Source organism: Brassica rapa, chromosome A03 (assembly GCF_000309985.2).
Source record: "Brassica rapa cultivar Chiifu-401-42 chromosome A03, CAAS_Brap_v3.01, whole genome shotgun sequence".
Classification (NCBI taxonomy): Eukaryota; Viridiplantae; Streptophyta; class Magnoliopsida; order Brassicales; family Brassicaceae; genus Brassica; species Brassica rapa.
Window position 1 is genome coordinate 17459432 of NC_024797.2, and position 23205 is coordinate 17482636.

General features: G+C 37.8%; 4 protein-coding genes across 5 annotated transcripts; 3 read left to right on the forward strand and 1 right to left on the reverse strand.

The window, feature by feature from the left end:
* Positions 1–1774: 1774 nt before the first annotated feature.
* On the forward strand, positions 1775–2973 carry LOC103859457 (zinc finger A20 and AN1 domain-containing stress-associated protein 5). Its single transcript, XM_009136994.3, has one exon. It carries the CDS (start codon positions 1943–1945, stop codon positions 2420–2422), a length of 480 nt encoding a protein of 159 aa, XP_009135242.1. The 5' UTR covers positions 1775–1942; the 3' UTR covers positions 2423–2973.
* A 744-nt stretch (positions 2974–3717) lies between these two features.
* LOC103859459 (nucleolar protein 12) lies at positions 3718–7042 on the forward strand. Of its 2 annotated transcripts, XM_033286616.1 has the most exons (10): positions 3718–3815; positions 3894–4052; positions 4164–4264; positions 4351–4657; positions 4964–5731; positions 5900–5954; positions 6095–6156; positions 6256–6362; positions 6467–6554; positions 6646–7042. In XM_033286616.1, the coding sequence occupies exons 2-10, from the start codon at positions 3918–3920 to the stop codon at positions 6907–6909; spliced, it is 1887 nt and encodes a 628-aa protein (XP_033142507.1). In that variant the 5' UTR covers positions 3718–3815; positions 3894–3917; the 3' UTR covers positions 6910–7042. The 2 variants fall into 2 exon arrangements, with proteins under 2 accessions (XP_033142507.1, XP_009135244.1); XM_009136996.3 differs by having other exon boundaries at positions 3724–4052.
* Positions 6910–7946, reverse strand: LOC103859458. The gene has a single exon (XM_009136995.3). It carries the CDS (start codon positions 7752–7754, stop codon positions 7044–7046), a length of 711 nt encoding a protein of 236 aa, XP_009135243.1. The 5' UTR covers positions 7755–7946; the 3' UTR covers positions 6910–7043.
* Positions 7947–8180: 234 nt separating this feature from the next.
* LOC103859461 (fasciclin-like arabinogalactan protein 14) lies at positions 8181–11578 on the forward strand. Its single transcript, XM_009136997.3, has one exon. The coding sequence runs from the start codon at positions 10473–10475 to the stop codon at positions 11262–11264; it is 792 nt and encodes a 263-aa protein (XP_009135245.1). The 5' UTR covers positions 8181–10472; the 3' UTR covers positions 11265–11578.
* Positions 11579–23205: the final 11627 nt, after the last annotated feature.

Sequence of the window (23205 nt, forward strand, 5' to 3'; positions counted from 1 at the left end):
AGTAAGTGGGTACTGCGAGCTAATATTACTTCTAGTGGAGCTTTGACTATGATATCCGGTTAACAACATTCTTAAGTATTTTGTTTTGCTTTGTTGAAGCTTTAACCTTTCTCCTTCTAGAAAATTTTGTTTCTTTGTCAAATAGCATTTAACATGCACCCCCATTTAGATTTAGAAAGAAGGGTCACCTAGCACGAGTCTTATTTAAAAAGCTTCAGAGAAGCTCTTGCCACTCTTCTGTTAGACCGACTACTCCAAGAGCACTCATCCATAAACATGTGATGCCATAAAGAGACTTCTTCCGAAGGAAGTAGCAGACGGTGGGTGTTGAATATTAGAGTGGGATTGGGACGTGGGTTGTTTTTAGGTGTCTAGAAGTGGCTGTTATAAAATTTCTGAATGTTACTGGTGCAAGGTTGTTGGACTGCTATGCCGTAGTTTAGCTTGTAATGTTGATTTTTTACAAGCTAATGGTGTATTATTAAGGTTAATTAAATGTTGTGGATGTAATTTTTTTCTGACATTAAATATTGGACATCGAGTTATTAGCAACATAAAAAAACTAACAATTCTGTTTAAATGCTAGTCTAACTTATATAGTTAACATATTTAATGACAAAAGTAGCAGCCAGAGTTATAAGTATCTGGTTATATCTAGAATTGATCACATTAAACAAAACACTAGTTGACTAAAATCTAAACCTAATTAACCAAACTCTAAACCTAATATCTCTGCTGCCGCCTCTCTCCTCTTTTGCCTCTTTGTTCTCGATGTCTTCCTCTATTCTGTCTCCATCTCCGGCACCATTGATGACGACCAGGACGAATTCGAGACCTGTGATGACAGGGGCAAGCTCGAGACCGGTGACGAAGGGAGGAGACTTCTCCTCTGCTCACGACCACCACCTCTTGCTCATGACCACCACCTTTACCAGCACTAAATATCAGATTGTCAACAAAGAGATAGAGAAAGAGAGAGAGAGAGACCACCACCTCTTGCTCACGACCACCACCTTTACCAGCACAAAAAAAAATCAGATTAAAAACATTTCTTCTCTTCTCTGAAGAAATCCTAGAACTACTTCACCAACGCTTTTGCTCCAGATTCCATTAAATAACTCTGCAATGGCTCACTCTTACTGCAAATAATGGGAATTGTGCCTTTATCTCACTGAAAAATTCAAAGAAATCCCCAATTTCATAGTTTGTGATAACAATGGAAGAATATCACATCGAAGAAGGAGATACTAAGTGTTTTAGGTTGGAAACAATCTCTGAAAAAAACAAGGGAAACAATAGACACGAGAAAGATTTTGAAACTTTTATACGAAAGGAGGAAGAGCAAACGCTTTTACCTCCAACTACCCAGAAAAATTCATACCTTAAGAATTATGGGATTTTCGATTTATGAGTAGATAGGAAGGTTTGGAAAAGTGTAAAATATCAACTTGGGTGACATATAAGATTTCGTGTGATTTTGGGTTACTAGAGAGAAAATTAAAAAAAAAAAAAAATTTAAATTACAAATCTAACAGGTGACAGGTTGCAAATGCTCAGACATGAACAAGGGTAAAATGGTCATCTAATTCTCAGCTTTATGCATGAAAAACATAAATAGTGTATTCATCTAATTATCATATAATTCTTGTGTGTAGAGTGCAATTACTCTTAAAAAAAATCAGAAAAAAGGGGAACGTCACAATACACATAGCGCCTCGCTGTAATCACTGAAATACAAATATTTAAATCATCCGTAATTCCACAAAGCAGTGAGGGTATTAACGTAATTTCCACCTAAAGACGGAAAGCGAGGGTGGTGGATAGAGAGAGATATGATAAGAGATGGAAACACCTCTCTATGAGGCCCATATTCCATTCATTTCCTCTCTCTCTTCTCTCTCAATACCATTCGTAAGCTCGCCGGAGAAACTCATCAATAAAGATGGCGCAGAGAACGGAGAAGGAAGAGACGGAGTTCAAGGTGGTCCTCGAAACCTTGCCGACGACGACAACCCCGACGCTCTGCTCCAACAACTGCGGCGTCACCGCGAGTCCATCAACCAACAACATGTGCCAGAAATGTTTCAACGCCTCCGTCTCCGGTATAGATCCAACTCCGATCGTAAAAAGATCAGCCAGATCCGTCAGTCTCCGGTCAACGCCAGCCAGAGCCGTGATCCGTCCCAGGGAGACCGATCCGGTTAAGAGAGATCATCATCAGCAGACGATAAACCGATGCTCCGGCTGTCGGAAGAAGGTCGGGCTGACCGGATTCAGGTGCCGATGCGGCGACCTTTTCTGCGCGGAGCATCGGTATTCGGATCGCCACGAGTGCAGCTACGACTATAAAACCGCCGGTAGGGAGGCGATCGCTAGGGAGAATCCGGTCGTGAAGGCGGCGAAGATGGTGAAATTGAGTTGATGTTCGGATCGGAGAAGGAATCTTCAGTCGTTGGTGGTGGTGGTTCAAAGCTCCGATCAAGATCGGAGAGATCGGTTTGATGCAGCAAACGAAGATGAGAGAGAGATTCTCTCTGCTTGATTAAATCTGAACCGTTGATTTATTTTTTATTTTTAATTATTATTAGGTGAATGATTGTTGTTGTTGTCTTTGCTTCGGATGTGATCTTTCTCGATCATCAAGACAAGTTGTGGAGTGGCATGTGTATGTAGATTCGTTAGAAATGAAGGGCGGTTTGGTAATTAGACAAGTCATTGTGCGTCACTCTCACAACTCAACTCACCCACCAGCCAATTTCTCTCGACAAGGTTTGCTTGGCGTATAAAAAAGCGGCCAATAACGTGTTCTAGTCCGCGTATTTGATTATTTTAAGTTCGATAGTTAATCTTCTCTCTTTGGGAGACTTTGTTCGACGCATCCAAAACATTTCGCAACTTTACAATTGCTATGTAACTCAACAAACACTTATGTGGAATATATTCGTTAACACATAACAATATTTGATTATTTTATGTTCGATTTAATTTTCTTCATGTAATTACACATGATATGTGTCTCGTGAAAAAGGAGTTATATCTCTCATGCAACTATCATTATCAATGAAGTGAATAAAATGCGAGTATTAGACTATCTCCCTTGTATTTTTCTATTTTTACAGCTAAAAAAAAATTTTATAATAGAGTTGAGTTTTACTCTAATGTATTTCTTTAAAATAAGTATTTTTATATATAGAGTAAAATATAAAAAAATATTATTTCTTGCTTTATAAATAGAGAAAAAATAACAATCTCTATTTTAGAAAAAAATAGAGATGAGTTAGAGTGATTTTGTTTCTAAATATTATTATAGAAATGAAAATAGAAGTGGTTAGGAGAAGTTCTCACGCATATAGACCCCAGCCCTATTAGAAAAGTCTGCTTTCTCCGGCCACAGTATATGCCACACCCCTATTAGAAAAGTCTGCTTTTCTGCAGCCACAGTACTTTTTCCAGGAAAATAATGCAACTACACAGTATTAGTTAAAATGTCACACATCAACTCGGAATGAGAGGAGAACACAATTGGTAAAAAAATGTTCACGTCATGTCTTTGGTATTTATATTAGTGCAGACTGGTTCATGGATCAGGATATTTATGTATAAGGCCCAATAGCTTTTATAATTTATTTCTAAGTCGATGGACCCAATAAGTTTGGCCCAATCCAATGGTGAAAACTCCTTAAGCATAAACCTCACCTCATGTGTTTTGTTTACAAATTAAAAAGATTTTAATTTCATTTATTTTTCCCACTGTACCCATTAATATCTCTAATTGGTTTCCATCTACAATCAGAAAAATCGAGCGGAGATTGTAGAATCTCTCCGTCCTCGAATTGAATTAGGGCTTTGACGCCGTGAAAAAGTGTATATATTGATTTCTTTGTTTTGTCATTGCGAAGGGGGAAGTTTCAGCGGAGATGGGAAGCGCCGATCCGGTCGATGATCGGACCTTCAATGGTGGTTTCAGCGAGGAAGGAGTCGCGAAGTTGAAAGAGAGAGTGAAGGTTAAATTGAAAGAGTACATGGGAGATTACACTGATGACATTCTAGTGGTACGATTTGGTTACAGACTTTTTAGTATTGATTTGTGGTTAGCTAGGGGTGTTTGAGTTTTTGATGCTCTTGTGATGCTAAGAAGTCAATTAAGTTTATGTTGTTTGCAGGAGTATGTGATAGTATTGCTTAAGAACGGGAGAAGGAAAGAGGAAGCGAAGAATGAATTGAAGATTTTTCTTGCAGATGATAGTGATTCATTTGTAGCATGGTATGTTAAATGTTTCTTCTTGCCCTTGTTGGAGAATGTCTCTTTCTTTATATAGATATGAAACTCAGTATGAATGGTATGTGCAGGTTGTGGGATCATCTGGGTGAAAGTATGGATGAATACTTTACTATAAGCATTCAGAATGAGGATACGGCAGTTCTGCAGATGGAGTCTGAATCTGAAAAAGGAAGGTCTGGTGCTCGCCGCGGCAGAGGATGGAGAAGCCAGCTAACTAATGCGCCTGATGTTCCTCCTCTTCTGAGTTCTGAGGTTCACAAAATTCATAGCTACGAGAAGAGAGAGCACAGAGATAGACATGGTAAAAGGTCTCCGTCTCCGCAGTCTCAGTCCCGTAGGAAAAGGAGTAAAACTGACAGCTCACGGAGTGAACAGGTCTGTGTATTTTTCTTTTGCTTGATAGCAATCACGTAGTACCTGGAGTAGATAACTTGAAAATTATGCTCAATTAGTTCACTGGATGGGATGTCATATTGTGTTGTGAAGACGTTCTCAGAGTAAAATTTAGGTCAGAAGGTATCTTTGTATGGGGCTAGTCTGTGTGAGGCGTCCTCTGTTACTCCTAACTTTGTGTGATTGGTTTGCCTTTTGCCCGTCTTCTAGTGCATTGCCTGGTGTAAATCTAATTTACGGATAGTGGCTATGGTTCTCTGATGGTGTTTCCTTTGACTTCTATGATAGATGGAGGCTAAACCTAATGTTTCTAGCCGGCTGCTTCAGTTTGCTATGCGAGATGCTCTGGCTATATCAAAGCCGGCTGAACCCTCATTAAAACGTCTCCGCTCAGTGGTGTCTGCATCGACTCAAGACTCATCTGACCCTAACCCAGCTCAGAAAATTCGATCTGCTGCGAGGGTTGTGAATCCCATGGCTACTGTTATTAAAGCTGTTGCTGAAGCAGCTGAAGATGCCAAAAATCCAAAATCTGGTAGAAGTGTCTTTGACAGAATTAGTCATTCCGCTGGTTTTTCTGAGGCTTTGGACCAACATATGGTACTTGGTGATGTTTCACCTAAGAATGAAGAACGTAGGAATCAGGAACCGGTACAGCATCAATACACGCAGCGTGCTGACGACAATGGAATGCATGTGGAGAACATGGCGACTTTTGACACTGGCTTGCAGCCTAACTTTTCTTCTGATCGAAGCAGACTCGGTTCAGATGTTAATGTGTCTCACCCAAGTTCTTTTGTTGGGAACAGAATTAACAATCCGAGAAGTCTGCAGGATCGTTTAGTCGATGACCCCAGAAGAGTTAAAGGGACGAATTATCAAAATCACCTTAATGAAGTTGCAACCAAGCAGAAGGCAGCACGTTTCTCTGGCAATGCAGGTACAGGGAAAACAGTGAAGTTGGAGGAGCAGATGAAAGTGCCTGATGTGGGTCTGCAAAGATATATGGACAGAGGCGGAGTAGTCTCTAGTGAAGCTACAACTGGGAGTGGAAATGTAAGTTCCATGTCTTATATGCAGAGTCTTACTAGCTATTTCATTATAAAATATCCTGGAATTTTCTTGTTAATGTTCTGTCCCTCCCGGCTATGTTGCAATGTTTTATTTCGTTCTTACGAGTAACACTGGACGCCTCATACAATCTGGCCTTTTGTTCTTTGACAGGTAAGATCTGCTGCCAATGCGAAAGAAGACACAGCGACTAAGAAATCTGTTCCTGGTGAGCTGTTAATTTATATCAGGTTTTTAAGATTCATGGTGTTGGAATTTTATTTGTCCTCGACTAGTTTATGTCTGGTTCCTGTTGGTTCAATTTTTCTGCATGAGTTGGTCGAAAGATAGTAATATTGGCATTTGCAGGGACATTATCTACTACCCGCCCTTTGGAGGATGTTAGTTCTCGAACAATCTTTGTCGCCAATGTAATGATTCTTACTATTTATTCACTCCTGAACTGGAGTTGAGCAAAAAAAAAAAATTATTCTGTTTATTGATATGAATGTGGTTTGGTCGTAAAACAGGTTCACTTTGGTGCCACCAAGGATAGCCTTTCAAGGCATTTTAATAAGTGTGGTGAAGTGCTTAAAGCTGTTATAGTTACAGATCCAGCGACAGGCCAACCAAGTGGGTAAGTTGTCTGCATTCACAACCTTAATAGTAAATTGTCTTAATAATGCAAAGTTCAATTGATCAGAGACACCTTAATGACCAAAGTTGTTCGCCTTTTTGCAGGTCAGCATACATTGAGTTCACGCGCAAAGAAGCTGCAGATAATGCATTGTCTCTAGACGGTACCTCGTTCATGTCTCGGATTCTCAAGGTAAAAAATATTGACAAACTTGTTTGTATTCATCTTTAGTGATGGTTAGAGTGTTAGTTAGATGACTTGTTTGCATTTTTGATAAGTGCAGATTGTGAAAGGAAGCAATGGGCAACAACAACAGGAGGCAGCGTCATGGGCTAGAGCAGGAAGGTACGCAAGAGCCTCGCCATACCGCAGAGGCATCCCTGGTGGTGCATTCAGAGGTCGTCCTGTTGTCAGAGCTGGAGGAGCCAGAAGCATGCAATGGAAACGCGATTCAGCTGAGACTGGAAACAACATCGCAGCTCCAAACCCTCGTAGCATGACTTACGTCCGTACAGAATCACAATCAGACGGACATGCAACAGTTTGATAGATCAAAAAACAGAAGCAAGAATCTGCCTTCTCGGATTTTCTCATTTCGTTTTCCTTCCTTATTGATGACATTATGGTTCCTTTTGTATGGATATTAAAAAAAAAAAAAGACAATAAAAAAATGTTCCATTTTCATGGAGACAACAAGAGGTATAGATTGCCGCAAGACAACCCAGCAACGCACAAGATGGACACAACACGAGCTCTAACGAACAAGACATTGAGATTCTTAGCAACCTGAAGAGTCAAAGTCAGGATCTGCAACCTCCCCGCTTCCTCCATCTTCTTGAAGAAATACATCGGCTTCAACGAACGTCTCACCATCAACGCCATCGCGAACGGGAATCCGAACGCTATACAGCTCTGCATCGTCATCACATGCATCGGATTCGAACGCGTCGCGTACATAATCGTTCCCCCCACGACTAACTGAGTCAAACCGAGAAGACCCATGGCTCCACTTAGACTGTACATGTTCTTCATCATCCCTTCGAACACTTTTCTCGTCTCGTTACCTAAAGCCGACACGTCGCGCTCCACCGTCGGGCCTTCGATCTCCTGGTGCTTCATCTTTGGCTCCTCCTCTGGATTCGGATTGACCTCTTGGCTCGGTGTTGAGAAGTACCTCGTTGATCGTGTCTGAGATCGAAGCTTCTCGGTGTTGGGATTGGTGATGAAAGCAGAGAAGGATCTAAAGAGACCCAGCTCTTGAAGCTGTTCTGATCTGTGGATCAAATGGTTTCTTATGGGAGAAGAAGAGTGGAGATGGTGAAGGGAGGTGTTGAGGGATGAGGAAGACGAGGGTTTAAGGAATCTGGAAGCTAATCGACGAGAGATCATCATCGTCGTCGTTGCTGGATTCGATGGAGAGACGAAGCTCTACGTAATGTAGGGTTTTCTTTAGCAAACCGGTTTAGCATTGGTTGACTATGAAGACCATTCAACTTTCGAATTTTCATGGGCTCGCTCTCTCAATATGACCCAATCCATCAAATTAGAACTCTGTATTCCATAGCCCTCTGGACATATCCAGCTCCAAAGATCCTAACCGTATTTCATCCTACTTCTATACTAGTAAGTCCATAACTAATGGGAATATTCCATTGACCTTCTCAACAGTAAAGAAATAAAAAGAAATAAGGTAATGGAAAGAGAACATAGAACAGTTTTAAAAGAGTAAGATACCACCCATGTCACAAAACAGATAAACACATCTATATACCATTATTTGCAAAGTGAAATTTTCTCTTATGACCAACTCTCACATTAAAAATTAGAACGGCTAAATTTTTTACTATCCTTAATGAATAATTAAATTTGTTAATATACAATTAATCATAAATTAAAAAATAATTTCATCAATGTGATAAATATCACTATCCAAAATAGTTTATATTGTGTTATAAAGTCTTTACTAACTCTATTGAATAATTAAATTTGTTAATATGTAATTAATCATAAATTAAAAATCAATTCAATTGATTTGACAATTATCATTATATAAAATTAGTTTATATTGTATTATCTAAAAAAATTGTAAATAAAATTTTAAAAGCTAGATAACTCCTTATATATTATATAATTTTATGTATATATGAGTGTTTTCAAATTTACTTTACGCAGTAAAAAAATAATTTTATTAGACTAAAAACTTCGAAATATGTCAAGAATTTGATATAAGATATTTAATGTATTACTAAATATTTCTAACTCATGAATGTTTCAAGTTTAATTTATGTTATAATAAAAATTTGTATATAAAAATATTTATTATTAAATATTTTGAACGTATAAAAATATTTTATTCTAATGGTATTTGAATTGATAATATATCTATTTATAAGTGAACCCATATACAAATGATATAGAAGTATTAGTACCAAGTATTAGTATAAGTATACAAATTATTGTGTGGCTACTGATACCATCAAATATATAATTGTACATTGTAAAATTGGCTCATAATCACCTGATTATTAATACTATGTTTGTATTATATTCCATCTTCTCTGGCTTTCTCCAATTCATAATGAACATACAAATTAAAAAAAAAATACAATGTAATCGTTTTGTTTCTTCCTCTTTGCTCTCCCTCATTTCTTAATAATTTTCTTTCTCGTTTATCTGTTGAACATCAACTTACATCTTGTATTTTCCTTAAGTTTTTATAGATGTCTTCATCTTATGATAATGGTTTTTATTCATTTGAAAATCAGTTTTTTTTTTTCTGGTGTGTTATTTTAAGCTTTACTCAATCTTCAGTCCCAAATGTGAGTAATGAAGATATAGAGTTAGGAAGTATTGATGATGCTATCGACAATGAACATCAAGAAGTACAGTTAGAACACGAAGTGTAGAATTCATGTACTTATGAAAAGTTTCTTATTTGTGCTAGGGGAAATTGAGTGTATTATTTGCTTAGAAGAATTTGCATCTAGAATGTTTTATGAACAACAATCAAACTGAAGAAGTTAATGTTTTCTAAATTTTTAATGAATTTTAGTTTTGGATAATTTGTTATTTAGTTAAAACCTAAAAACTTTTATATATTATTTATTTTTAGATTGTAAATTTATTATTTTATTTTATCACATACTTTGCTTATATTTTGCTAATGTTTACTTATATTTTGCTTATGTTTTGTTGAAAAAAAATAATGTTTACCATTGACAAAAAAACAATAATGTTTAAACAACCCAATTTTCTAGGCGACTGTCAAACACTTGTCAAATAAATGAACCAATTAATTATATGCACTAACTTAATGGATATTTGAATCGATAATGTATTACTTATAAAGATTTGTAAAATTATTATGTCCGCACGTGCGGGTTTAATACCTAATTTATTGTTAAAATAAAAAAATTCACACAGAATAATACCCATTCGTTTTATAATACACTAAAAATATCATAAAAATACACAAACTATATCAAATAAACATATTTTTTTCTAAAACATACACTAAAAACATCATCCAAATATGAAAGTTTTTCAAACAAAAAAATTCTCTTTGGTTTCTATAATATCATTGTTATTAAATTTGATTGTTTTAATGATGGAGAAATTATGTAAGAGACCATCACTGATAGTGGACTTATCTTATTTTTCTATATTTAAAAATTGAATCTAAATCTAAATCTTAAGAAACCGTAAAATTACGAGTATCCAAAAATATCTAAAAAACAAATATGTAATCTGATTATTTTTGAATAATTTCAAGATATATGGATATTATTTTTAGATATATTCAGATATATATATTCTGGTACAAAAAGTTATGACTACCCCATCCACACTAATTGCATTCAAGTTGCTTACGTAAGATCAGTTGATACAACGTAAACACTTAAAATATCACCACTATACTCGGGTCCCGACAAGTGCTCTCGATCCAAAAAAAGACACGACACAAAGTATCCTCAAAGTTTGGAGAAAAACACTCTCTTCCTCACGCCAAATAAAAGACACCAAATCAAACTTACAGATCTCAACTCTATATAAACCTCACACCATATATCCATAACCAAGCATCCTCATCTACCATCATCAATCAACACAATGTCTTCTTCTACCTCACTAACACTCTTCTTCTTCTTCGCTTCTGCCTTCCTCTACACTCCATCAGACTCATTCAACATCACAACCATCTTAAGCCAAAACAAAGACTTCTCCACTTTCAACAAACTCCTCTCCCAAACCGGACTCGCTTCCACCATAAACTCCCGCCAAACCATAACCGTCCTAGCCCTCGCCAACGACGCAGTGTACCTGTTCGGCGACCAATCAATGGAAGACAACAAGGTAGTCCTCAGCCTCCACATCATTCTCGACTACTACGACATCAAGAAACTCAAGAGCCTTAGCAAGAAAACAGCGATACTCACCACTCTCTTCCAACAAAGCGGCCAAGCCAAAGGCCAGCAAGGGTTCGTAAACGTCACCGTTAAGGATAACGGCGACATTGCGTTCGGATCCGCGGTTCCTGGTTCGCTCCTTGACTCTCAGGTTATAGACTCGGTTGCGTCAGAGCCGTTCAACATCTCGGTGCTCCATATTAGTAGCTATATACCTTTAATGAATCCTAATCCTTCTGATAAAATTTATACTTCGTCTTCACCACTTCCTGCACAAGCTCCTAATGATGATGATTATGAGTATGACGAGCCACCATCCCCACCATCATCCTCTGTCAAGGCTAAGGCTCCTGCTGCTGCTAAGGCTGCTGCTGCTGCTCCTAAGGCATCTGCTAGCAAAGCCAACTCAACAACTTCAGCTTCAGTTATTAATTCTCAGCTTGACTTGGCGTTTGCGGTCGTGATGTCATCCTTCTGGTTGTTCATGACGGTTTAATGACATGATGGTTAAAAGTTGACAACAGTGTGAAAGAATGAAAAAAGATCAGATCAGCTTTTTGAGACCAAGAAAATAAAAGAAGATTGGCAGGGAAAAGAGTTCAAGTTATCACCCAAAACACTAAAGAAGGAGCAAAGCTTGGATCACAAGAAGAAATAAGTGAGTTCAATAAGGATGGGGAAAGTTGTAAAACTCAAAAACTCTTTATTTGTTTGGAAGCTTGGATATGATCTTTATTAAGTTGTGAAAGATAATAATTGGTGCTTTGGCTTTTCTGACTAAATGGTGCATTGTTGTTTGGTTGCATTACATGTTATGAGTGTTCTAAAAATCGGTTCATCGTTAAAAAAAAAATTATATAAACACCTACTTAAATAATACTCACTACTCCAATCCAAAATAGAAGATATTTTGAAGAATTTTTGATATTTCAGAATACATAATATTTAAATTTGCATATTAGTTTTAGTTTTCAACAAATGATATTTTGTAAACTTTTTGATGATTGAGTGATTTAGTTTTAGTTTATATTGTTAATACCATTTTCAGAAAAAAAAAGTGTATGGCTTAATTTTTATAGTTTCAACCAAAACAACTATTTTAAAATAGCAGGAACAATTCTTTATAAAGTGCCTAACCAAAATTAATAGTTTGAACCAAAACAACTATTTTAAAATAGCAGGACAATTCTTTAAAAAGTGCCAACCACCATCTAACAATTTCTAAAACATTGCATGTTATCAAAAGACATAAATAAAGGCAAACACTAGATTAGAGATGTTTAATACTTTTAAGGTTTTACTATAAAAAGGCAAAGGCACCCCAAGAACATGAAGCACATTTCACATCCATGTCTATCCCCAAAACCCAACAACAAAGTCTTCAAGACAAAGAAGACTCAGATTCTATACATGCAGATTGGTTTTGACTAAGCGAAAAAAGAGAGCTTCAGAATGTAGGAAAAATTTGCTTCTTTCTTGAATCAGTGATGCAACCCGTTTCCATTGCTATACACATTGCCGTTCTGGTAAACTCTCCCCATTGCTGGTCTATTAGCCACACTATCTGTAGAAACTTTGTTCAATTTGCCACTTGCTTGTAGAATTGCTTCCAAACACCCAGATGCTGCTGCTATAAGACCTGTTTGTATCAAAAGTGTGTCTTAGTAAAAGCACCATCATCACAAGTTCTTGTCTAAATACTAATATAACCGAGAAATTACCTAGAAACAATGCAGAAGGTTTTCCAGGTCTTGACTTAAACTCAGGATGGAACTGAACACCCACAAAGTATGGATGACTTTGTAGTTCCACAATCTACACATCACAACAACATGAAAGCATTGAATTACTGTTCTAAGCTCACTGAGGTTTCCACATTAAACAGGCGGGTTCTAAGAGCATATTTACCTCCATACGACGCCCAGTCTCATCCTTTCCAACAAATGAGAGTCCAGCCTTCTCAATTTCTGATATCATATCTGGATTCACCTGGCATTAAAAAAAGAACATTCCACTTTTAAGACTCAGGAGAGAGCTCAAGGAAAATAATATGTAGAATAGAAATAATGCAGCAAAAATAAAAACTACCTCATATCTGTGACGGTGTCTCTCATCAACAAACTTTGCATTACCGTACCTAACAATAGAGACATTAAAAGTTATATAGGCTTTGGAAACGAGTGCTATACTACATCTTAAAATGTGTTTTGTGCTTACAACTTGGCAGACATGCAATCAGGAACCTGAAAGTGAGTCCTCCTTGACCCTAAGCGCATTGTGCCCCCCATATGAGTTGTGGATCCCTACAAATAGATTCAACAAGGTTAAGAAGACACTTTTAAAACTGAGTTTAGGATTAGGATTAGGCCAAAAAGAAAATCCCCTGGAGCCAAACCAATGTAAACCATATTCAAGAAATTGCATAAGGTTGATATACTTGGGGTGATTCAGAATATAAAGAAAGGTTCAAGTTAACCACCTTTCAAAAGCAATTGCAGTTGCTGCAGCCACAATAGACTAATTCCTCGAGAATCAGGCAAAATGGCAGAGAAGTAGACAAAGACTGTGATAGACTTTAGATATCGTAAAGCTAAAGACTATAAACGATTCCTTTGACTATCAATGTAAAGAGTTACAGCTTTGAAGTACGATACTGGTTCACTCTCATAGCGAGTTCACCATTCTCGTCAGTCTCATAGCGACTGTTAGCTCAAGACTCATAACGTCTGTGAGTTTACAACATACAAAGCATAATCCCCCAAATGCATATACAATAGCTATTTATATCCTCTTTCTCTGTAACTGCAAAGACTCTCTCTGAAGTAGAAGTTTCTCCCTTCCTTGTCATTCACTTCACTTCAGACTCCTCACCTGGCTCCACCTGTTCTTTACCTCCTTCCCTGCGAATATAAACCTTCTTGAACCTATCAATACTTCCCCCAACGAAATCCAGCTTGCCCTCAAGCTGGTATGATGGAAAACAAGCGTGAAATTCCTGATACACCATCCATGAATTCTCCAGCGAAGAACGGTTCTTCCACTTCACCAAAAGTTCCAGATCACCCTTTGAATTATAACGTTTGTCCAAAATATCCTCTGGTTCCTCCACAACATCCGTAACTGTAAGGCACCCTGGTGGAAGTTCCTCACACTGAACCTGTTGTCCTACCGCCAACTTCAATTGAGACACATGAAAAACCGCATGAATCCGAGCCTCAGGAGGAAGCTGAAGCTTGTAAGCGACCCGTCCGACACGTTCAATAATCTTGTAAGGACCGTAAAACTTAGCAGCCAACTTTTGACTGAAACGTCTAGCCACTGTTTTCTGTCTGTAAGGCTGCAGCTTCAGATACACCATATCGCCCACAACAAACTCCACTTCTCGACGAGACTTATCCGCCTGCGCCTTCATCAAGTCCTGAGCCCGTAACAAATTTTCTTTCAAAGCTATCAACGCATCATCCCTTTCCCTTAACGCTTTGTCCAACTCGAAATTCGTTGTAGATCCAGGTTCGAAACGTAACAAAGGTGGAGGATCTCTGCCAAATAAAACTTTGAATGGGGTTGTTTGCAGAGACTTGTGGTATGTCGTGTTATACCATAACTGTGCCCACGCCAAGTACGTATGCCATGATCGAGGGTGAGACGAAGAAAAACAGCGTAGATACGTTTCCAAACACCTATTCAAAACCTCAGATTGACCGTCCGTTTGAGGATGAAAAGCGGTGCTATACTTCAATGTTGTCCCTGATAAACGAAATACCTCAGTCCAAAAAGAACTCAAGAAGATTCTGTCTCTGTCAGATACAATACTCTTCGGAAACCCATGTAATTTAACCACCTCATTCACAAACTTCTTAGCAACATCCAGAGCCGTAAACGGATGTTTGAGACTGAGGAAATGAGCAAACTTACTTAAGCGATCAATCACCACCAAGATCACATTGAAGCCATTCGAAGTTGGTAATCCCTCAATGAAATCCATGTTAATATCTTCCCATACCCTTTCCGGAATTGGTAACGGTTGTAACAGCCCTGCTGGAGACAAGGTTGAGTGTTTGTGAGTCTGACAAACTGCACAAGAAGCCACGTATTGCTGAATCTGCTTATACATTCCCTTCCAGAAAAACGAACATTGAACTCTTTTGACGGTTTTTAGAACTCCAGAATGACCGCCCATCTTACTGTCATGAGCCTCTTGTAAAATCAAAGGTATAAATCGTGAAGATTTTGGAATTACTAAGCGCCTCTTGGACCATAACTTCCCATCACTGACCTGATACTTTTTTGAATTCAACTCGCCTGCCTGCAGTTTCTCAATCGTCTGTTGGATCCTTGTATCCTCTTTAATCTCATGAAACAGATCCTCCCATTGAAGAACTGTAGGTACTGTCAAAGCCAAACATAGAGACGAGACTGACATCGATCGCGACAGTCCATCCGCTGCTTTATTCTCAGGACCTGGCTTGTAAAAGATATCAAAATCGAAGCCAAGTATCTTAGTCAACCACTTCTGATACTCTAAATTTACTTCCTTCTGCTCCAATAAGAACTTTAAACTTCGTTGATCTGTATGAACATGAAATTTGCGACCCAGTAGATAATGTTTCCATTTCCTAATGGCCATGACGATAGCCATTAATTCACGTTCATATGCCGGTTTCAGTTGTTCCCTTGGTGTTAACGCATGGCTGAAAAACGCGATAGGTCTCTTGTTCTGCATCAAAACTGCACCCAAACCAAACCCAGATGCATCCGACTCCACGACAAACACCTGATCAAAGTCCGGCAGAGCTAGAACTGGTGCTTGAACCATTGCCGCTTTTAGCTGATCAAACGCCTGTTGTGTTTCCTGCGACCATAGAAACTGTTCTTTCTTCAATAACCACGTAAGAGGTCGAGCTATACTGCCATATGCTTTGACGAATCGTCTGTAATACCCCGTTAAACCCAAGAACCCCCGTAGCTGTTTAACTGTTTTTGGGGTTGGCCACGCAGTCATTGCCTCTGTTTTTACTGAATCTGTAGCTACTCCTTCAGCAGATATGATGTGTCCTAAATACTCCACAGAACTCACTCCAAACGTGCATTTCTTCATATTAGCATACAACTTCTGTTCGCGTAACACCTGTAACACCAACCTCAAATGTTCCTCGTGCTCTTCCTCATTCGCGCTGTACACCAAGATATCATCGAAAAATACCAGTACAAACCGGCGAAGAAATGGTTTGAAAACCTGATTCATCAGAGCCTGAAATGTAGCTGGTGCGTTAGTCAAGCCAAACGGCATGACAAGAAACTCATAGTGACCTTCGACTGTTCGAAAAGCTGTCTTCGGAATATCAGCCTCGACCATTCGAATCTGGTGATAACCCGATCGTAGGTCTAACTTGGAGAACACTGAAGCACCATGAAGTTCGTCTAAGAGCTGATCGATAACTGGAATCGGATATTTATCCAACACCGTGGCTCTGTTTAATGCTCGATAATCAACACAGAAACGCAGTGAACCGTCCTTCTTCTTAACCAGTAGCACTGGACTCGAAAAAGGGCTGGTACTAGGTTGTATGATTCCTGTTGCGAGCATTTCCGTCACCATCTGTTCCATCGCTACCTTACTTGCGTGAGGGTAACGAAATGGACGAACAGATACTGCCGACACTCCTTGTTTCAATGTGATTGCATGTTCCTTTCCCCGAAATGGAGGTAAAGTAGTTGGAATGGCAAACACATCTGAATATTCTTGGAGTAGCAGTGGGAATTTTGGTGATGATTCTGGTTTCGAAGATGTAGCACTAGATGTAGCAAGAAGCGCTCCTCTTCCTGTCTTACTACATGTAGCGACCGGCATCAACGACTTGAATGAGAATTTGGTGCAGTGCAGGTCCTTCTCACCCCGCAAAGTCACCTTATTCCCATTGTAGACAAACGAAAGGACCTGCTCCTTCCAGTCCACTTCGCAAGTGCCTAACGTTTCAAGCCATTGAATGCCTAGTATCACATCCACGTTTCCCAGTTCTAAAGAGATGAAGTCACTTGTGAAGTTGGTCTTGTTGATTTGAAATGCGACTGCTTGGCAAATTCCCAAAGCGTTCACAGTCACACCATTTCCCAACAACACGTCCAAGCTACTGTCTGCATAAACTTTCAATCGTAGCTTGGTCACAACTTCTGGTGAAATGAAGTTGTGAGATGCTCCGCTATCGAGCATGACTACCACCTCCTTGTCTTGTATATATCCCCTCATCTTAGTCGTCTTTGGGGAATTAATGCCCAAATAAGAGTTGAGTGATAAAGTACGCAGGACTTGTTGTTGTTGATCGACAAAGAACTCCTCCTCGCTTTGTGAATCAATGACTTCAAGTTCCAAGCCGTTGATTACCGTGAGAACTCTTAGTTGTCTATTAGGGCAAATGTCTTTATGAGCTGGTGACCATGGCGCCTTACAACGGAAACAAATCTTGTCTTTACGCATGCGGTCAAGTTCTACATCAGAGTATTGTAGTCTTGAACGAACTGTACTCTTCTGCGGATTAGTGTTTTCTTTGCTTGCCGTTGTATCCAACTTAAAAGTATCACCACTCTGTTTTGCTGGAAAGTTCGAATGACGAGCTGTAGAAGAGTGTCTTGACACAGTCCGATGAGAGTCACTCCCCTGAGCTGAACCAATCACTTTACAAAACGTTGTACTCTGCATCTTCAACACCGCAAGTTTGTGGTCTGTCAAACTCACTGGCTCCTTCATCCGGATCACTTCTTTCATTTCCGATTTCAAACCATTGAAGAACACCTTGATTAGATTCTTCTCGTCAATTCCCGTAACTTGGTTTCTCAAAGCTTCAAACTCGTTAACATAATCCTCAACCTCTCCCTCCTGTTTTAAACAGAACAATCTTGCAGCTGGATCGTTGTCAATTGGACCCCCAAATCTGTCTAGCATCCTCTGAGTAAACTGTTCCCAGTTGACAAAAGGATCACAGATAATCTCCCCATTGAACCATTGTAGCACTGGACCTTCCAAGCTCAAGGAAACTAGCTGTAACTTCTCTTCCTCATTGTAGTTACCAAACCTGAAAAATCTTTCCACACGAGAGATCCAATCGAATGGCAATGGACCAGAGAACACAGGCATTTCAATTTTCCTCAACATCTTATCACGATTCGCCATAGTACCATGGATTCCCCGATAACCTAACTGTGTGGGAGGTAGTTCCGGCTCAGAGATAGTTATCGGTACCTGAGGATGCTGATGATCTGATGATGATGCGATTTCTTTTCCCGGACGTTGCGGAAACGCAGCTGATTCCTCGAATCGCGTCAAAAGATCTGTGATAACCGTCATCCTCCTCTCGAGAGCTTCGAATCGCGTCGTCGTCTCCACACCGATCGCGTCGATCTTCTTCTCCACCGAATCAACCTTCGTCGACATTGATTCCACTCGTTCCTTTGTCGATCGATCGTTACGAGCCAGCGTGTCGTAGTTGAGCTTCGTCAGCTCCATTTCATCTTGAATCCGTTGCAGATCCATCGATCTCAGTGGCTCCGCGGTCGACGACTTCTCCCGATCACCTCCGTTTCTTGTTTCTACCATCGCTTCACCGTCGCGTTGCTTCCGATCAGTTTCACCGCACCAGTGATAGACTTTAGATATCGTAAAGCTAAAGATTATAAACGATTCCTTTGACTATCAATGTAAAGAGTTACAGCTTTGAAGTACGATACTGGTTCACTCTCATAGCGAGTTCACCATTCTCGTCAGTCTCATAGCGACTGTTAGCTCAAGACTCATAACGTCTGTGAGTTTACAACATACAAAGCATAATCCCCCAAATGCATATACAATAGCTATTTATATCCTCTTTCTCTGTAACTGCAAAGACTCTCTCTGAAGTAGAAGTTTCTCCCTTCCTTGTCATTCACTTCACTTCAGACTCCTCACCTGGCTCCACCTGTTCTTTACCTCCTTCCCTGCGAATATAAACCTTCTTGAACCTATCAGACTGTTTATCAGAGATAGAAAGAGTGAATCTGCTTTGGAACTTTGGAACCAACCAATGACTCAGCTGTGTAAACAAGAGTGTAGTCTGTTGGGACATTTTAACTGACTCAAAAAGAATCATTCAGACAGCTTTCTAAGTGATCTCAATTACAAATGTTTCCATACATTCCTCTTTACAAATTACAACCTGTACTAGTCAAAATCAAGAATATGAACAAAAAACATACATAACTTCTCAGGTTAGAGTGTTACTGTATTAGTGTAAAAGTACTCAAAATGTACTGAAGCTGTATCATCAGTAGGACCAGCAGCACAAGCGACCTGTACCTCAGGCTTCATTGAATCACCAACTCCATGTCCCTTGGACTTCACTCTTGCAGCAGTGAACGATCCCAAGTCAACATGGTCAGGAACGTGAGGTATATATGTCATAGACATAGACATATATGTTTTTATAGACATATATGTTGGTTTCATTGACATAGACATATATGTTGGTTTCATTGACATATACATATATGTTGGTTTCATCAGAATACATTTTTTAAACGTTGGTTTCATTGACATAGACATATATGTTAACACAATAACAAGAGATATACTAATTATAGTAAAGCTCACATGGTCATCAAACGTTCTTCTCATCTTCTGCTTTTCATCTATATATGTATGTTCTCTTGGTCTCTCTCTGACCAACGAATATAATAAAATGCCATAGCTGAATGTTTCTCTACGGCGTCCAAGTCTTCTTGAGCCGTTGCAACGGTCGCAGAGAAAAAAGCCATGAAGAGAGAGACCCACCGGAGAATTTAGAAACACATCGTATTGGTTTGACCTTTGTACTTTTGTGATCTGAGTCATGAATTCATGGGCTTATTAGTAAAGCCCATGTATATTTAGTTATAAGAAGCCTGTAACAAATTTTAGGCTCATTCTAATATCGTTGGCAAATTTTAACCTATGTGATAATGCAAAAAAAATTAAGCTATGAGTTTAGTTGTTTTTGTTTCGTGTAGCTACTGTGGTACAGATTACAATACTTTGTTCTTTCTGATATTTTTATTTTCTTCTCAAAATTAAAATCTTGTTAATTTATCTATTTGAATGAAAAAAGTATTTTCTGATAGATTTGTATAAGCAAATTTCCACTGAAATTTCAAAAACAGAACATAAAAATCTAGTGACACGTGAAACTGACTAAATGGATCGCATTTGTCAAAATATATGATGAGTAGAAGGAGGGGAATATGAGCTGTGTTTGAGAATAAGGTCAAAGAGATATATACAAAAAACAGAAACAATTATAAGATAGGTAGATAATCCGGAAGTTACGCAAATGGCGGGGCATATGGATGAGGTCACGGAAACATTACAATTTACACACCGTTCTCCTTTCATTATACAATACGTTTACATATACACTCTTTCAAGTATAAAGACGTTTGGTCGATTCTTCACCATTACATTTGTACACTCTTAAGTATAAAGATGTTTGGTCCATCCATTGCAACGTCTCTACGTCACTGAGTGGTGTAACATATAAAGAAAAATCCAGTGAGCCGTTTGGTAATAAAGAAAGATTGTTAGACTTTTTTGTTTATGTGCTTAACCACCGATTACATTCATACCATCGACTGTGTTATGTGATCCTAGAAAATTTGAATATGTTTTCGGTTCTTTTTTATTTGTCCGAGCTCAATAAACTACCTGTTTATTCCACAAAAAATGTATCAGACTTTTTTTTTGGTACGAGAAATGGATCAAACCTCTAAGAGCACTCTCATTGAAAGTTTATAAGGGGGGTTCACACAAAAATCAAGAAAACAAAATAATAAAATAATTCAATCACATGAACTTCTCTCTCCTAAAGCTCTCTAGGTTGAATCCTTCTCTCCTAAAGTTCATCACTGTAGCACGGGCCCCACGTGTCGTGGCGGCCCACGATTGATCTAGTTTTTAAAAAAAAAAAAAAAAAAATCAAAAACAAAATGAAAAAAAATTAATAATAAAAAATTGAAAAGATGAACCCCAAGAGGGGGTTCATTGATGCAGATGCTCTAAGCTCGAGTGACAAACAAAGTGATATCAGACATCAGAGATTTTACATTTGTTTGTTTAGTTATTATTTTTTTCTCGCCTAATCATTTTCACGTTTATAATATCAAAAACCTCCCCCCAAAATGGTATTAATGACTACCGAACAAAGAAAATAAATATTATCACGTGGCTACTTGCTTGTAACTATAAAGGGACGTCGTTTTTTTCTATACTTGCGGCGGAAAATCAACACCGGCCTTTGTTCCCTCTATCACGTATCAATTTCTCGATGCATTTGGCCTTCTCATAAATAATAGTAATACGAGTACAATTTTTTTTAAAAAAAACAGTTTTACTAGACTTCCTTTTGATATAGCTTGTCAACAGCTAATCTAGACGTCCTTCAATAAATATTACACATTTATACAGTATTGTCGTTGGGATACATCATACATTTTACCTCTACCTTATTAAAAACTAAAACGCGTTCCTGTTACTTGTAACTAGTAAGTGTTACCTATGTAAATTTAATTTTATTTAAATCACCGAACAGACCCGTGATTTATAAGTCAAATAAAGAAACTCAGTTAAAAAAACTTCAGCCCAGTAATGCCTCCCTGTATTAATCAACAATGTCCAGTTTTGACGACACGAATGACCCCAATTATTTTAGAATGATGGCGCCACGCAGTAGCCTAAAGGCTCTAACCTCTAAGCTACATAACGTTTTTCTTCTATACTGTAGTTTTTATTCCAGTTGTTATGAGCCTCCATCGTGAGCTAAGATAAATAGATAATGCATGAGCAGTGCATGCACAAAGTCCATAGGGTTGTTATAAATTTTTCTTGTCGTCACCTTAAGAGTGTTATAAATGTATAGTTATTGAGTGCAAACTGGCAGTTTTAATTAATCTTCCTTCCTCCACTGTCTTTGTCGTTCATTACATATTTATAGAGCAGTTAGGATTTATCCAAACTGAGACATTCGGTGTCACCAATGAGTAACAAGAAAAACAAATCTCACTGTTTGTTTAATATGCCTAAATATTATTTGATGAACAAATATCAAATAGACAAATACCATATATATAACAGAAAAGTGAAAACAATAAAATGGACAATAGACAGTGCTGTGGCTTGGAATGTTGTTCAACGCATCCTACTGTACACGCATCTCTTTCAATTTGGATAATCCAATATAGATGTTTGTCATGTTTTGTGTCTTTCTCTGTCTTATAATTCAGTTTTTTTATAGTTTTAGAATTTGAACCGATGAATATAAAATCTAATGATTTTTAGAAGAATCCAAGGGAGCAACAGCCAATCAATGACACTAAGACAGCTCCTAATCTTCCTCTGGCCCTTAAAACTTTGACCCACTGCCCCTGGCATCTTCTCCTCACGTCTATCCATACATACAAATATTTCATATACCTACTCTATTAGGCCAATCATGTCAATTATTTTTGAGATGATAGATGAAAATGTTGATATGTGATTAGAATACAAAATTTATTGCTTTTTGTTAATGGAAAGGTAAATATCAGTGTATTCAACCTCCACGACATTTTTTTAAATGTCTTTGTCTTCCATGGAGTCATTGGAGGAAACACTATCATTTGATCAAAAAGTGTTAAAAAAACACAATTGTTAATTTTTTGTCTTAACGTTGGTTAAAGACTTAAAGTCTTAAAGATATTTGAATATAAGTGTTATAAATAGAAAAGCAAAATACGTTGGGAATAAATGCGAACAATTAGGACGTAGACAATTTTACATAAATAGTTCCGCAAATTTAATAAGATTTGGTAAGTAATCGAACATGCATAGATTAATACTCGCAAGGGTTTCACTTGTTTACTAATGTTTTACACTAGTAGGGATGAATTTCGATTCCCAACAAAAAAATGAATTATAGAATATTAGAACTGTCAGTTGTAATATCGTCTATATAATATTTTTTGTAGTTTGTAATCGTAAAATTGACAAAAAAATATTTAATACTAGCATATATTGCATTTGAACTGTTAAGAGTTTATACTATTGTCAATAATACTGAGAAAAAACATGTTTTGGCACTTCAAATGTTTCCTTTTTAATATACTAAACATGTTTGTAGCTTTTAAAATGGCTTTTTAGATTTTATTTTTTGAGTTTTTGTATGTTGTTTTCGGTTTTGGATAATACAATACATGCTCTAAAAATTTATAGATAAAGCCTAAATTGAAAAAGGCTTTATTTATAAATTTTTAGCTTTTTATAAATTTTTGCTACAGTGGAGTAGTAACTTTTTATTGACAAAACAATAAAAAGCAGAAAACAAAAACCAATCTAAGAGCTACAAAATTATTAAAGTTTAAACTGCAGTAGTTAAAATAAATGAGTAGTTTATATAATATGA

Bases quoted from the DNA above. Each gene is read 5' to 3' on its own strand.
- LOC103859457 (XM_009136994.3), top strand. From the start codon at position 1,943: ATGGCGCAGAGAACGGAGAAGGAAGAGACGGAGTTCAAGGTGGTCCTC.
- LOC103859459 (XM_033286616.1), top strand. From the start codon at position 3,918: ATGGGAAGCGCCGATCCGGTCGATGATCGGACCTTCAATGGTGGTTTC. The intron at 5,732-5,899 runs GTAAGTTCCATG...GTTCTTTGACAG, and splicing joins CTACAACTGGGAGTGGAAAT to GTAAGATCTGCTGCCAATGC. The intron at 6,555-6,645 runs GTAAAAAATATT...TGATAAGTGCAG, and splicing joins TCATGTCTCGGATTCTCAAG to ATTGTGAAAGGAAGCAATGG.
- LOC103859458 (XM_009136995.3), bottom strand. From the start codon at position 7,754: ATGATGATCTCTCGTCGATTAGCTTCCAGATTCCTTAAACCCTCGTCT.
- LOC103859461 (XM_009136997.3), top strand. From the start codon at position 10,473: ATGTCTTCTTCTACCTCACTAACACTCTTCTTCTTCTTCGCTTCTGCC.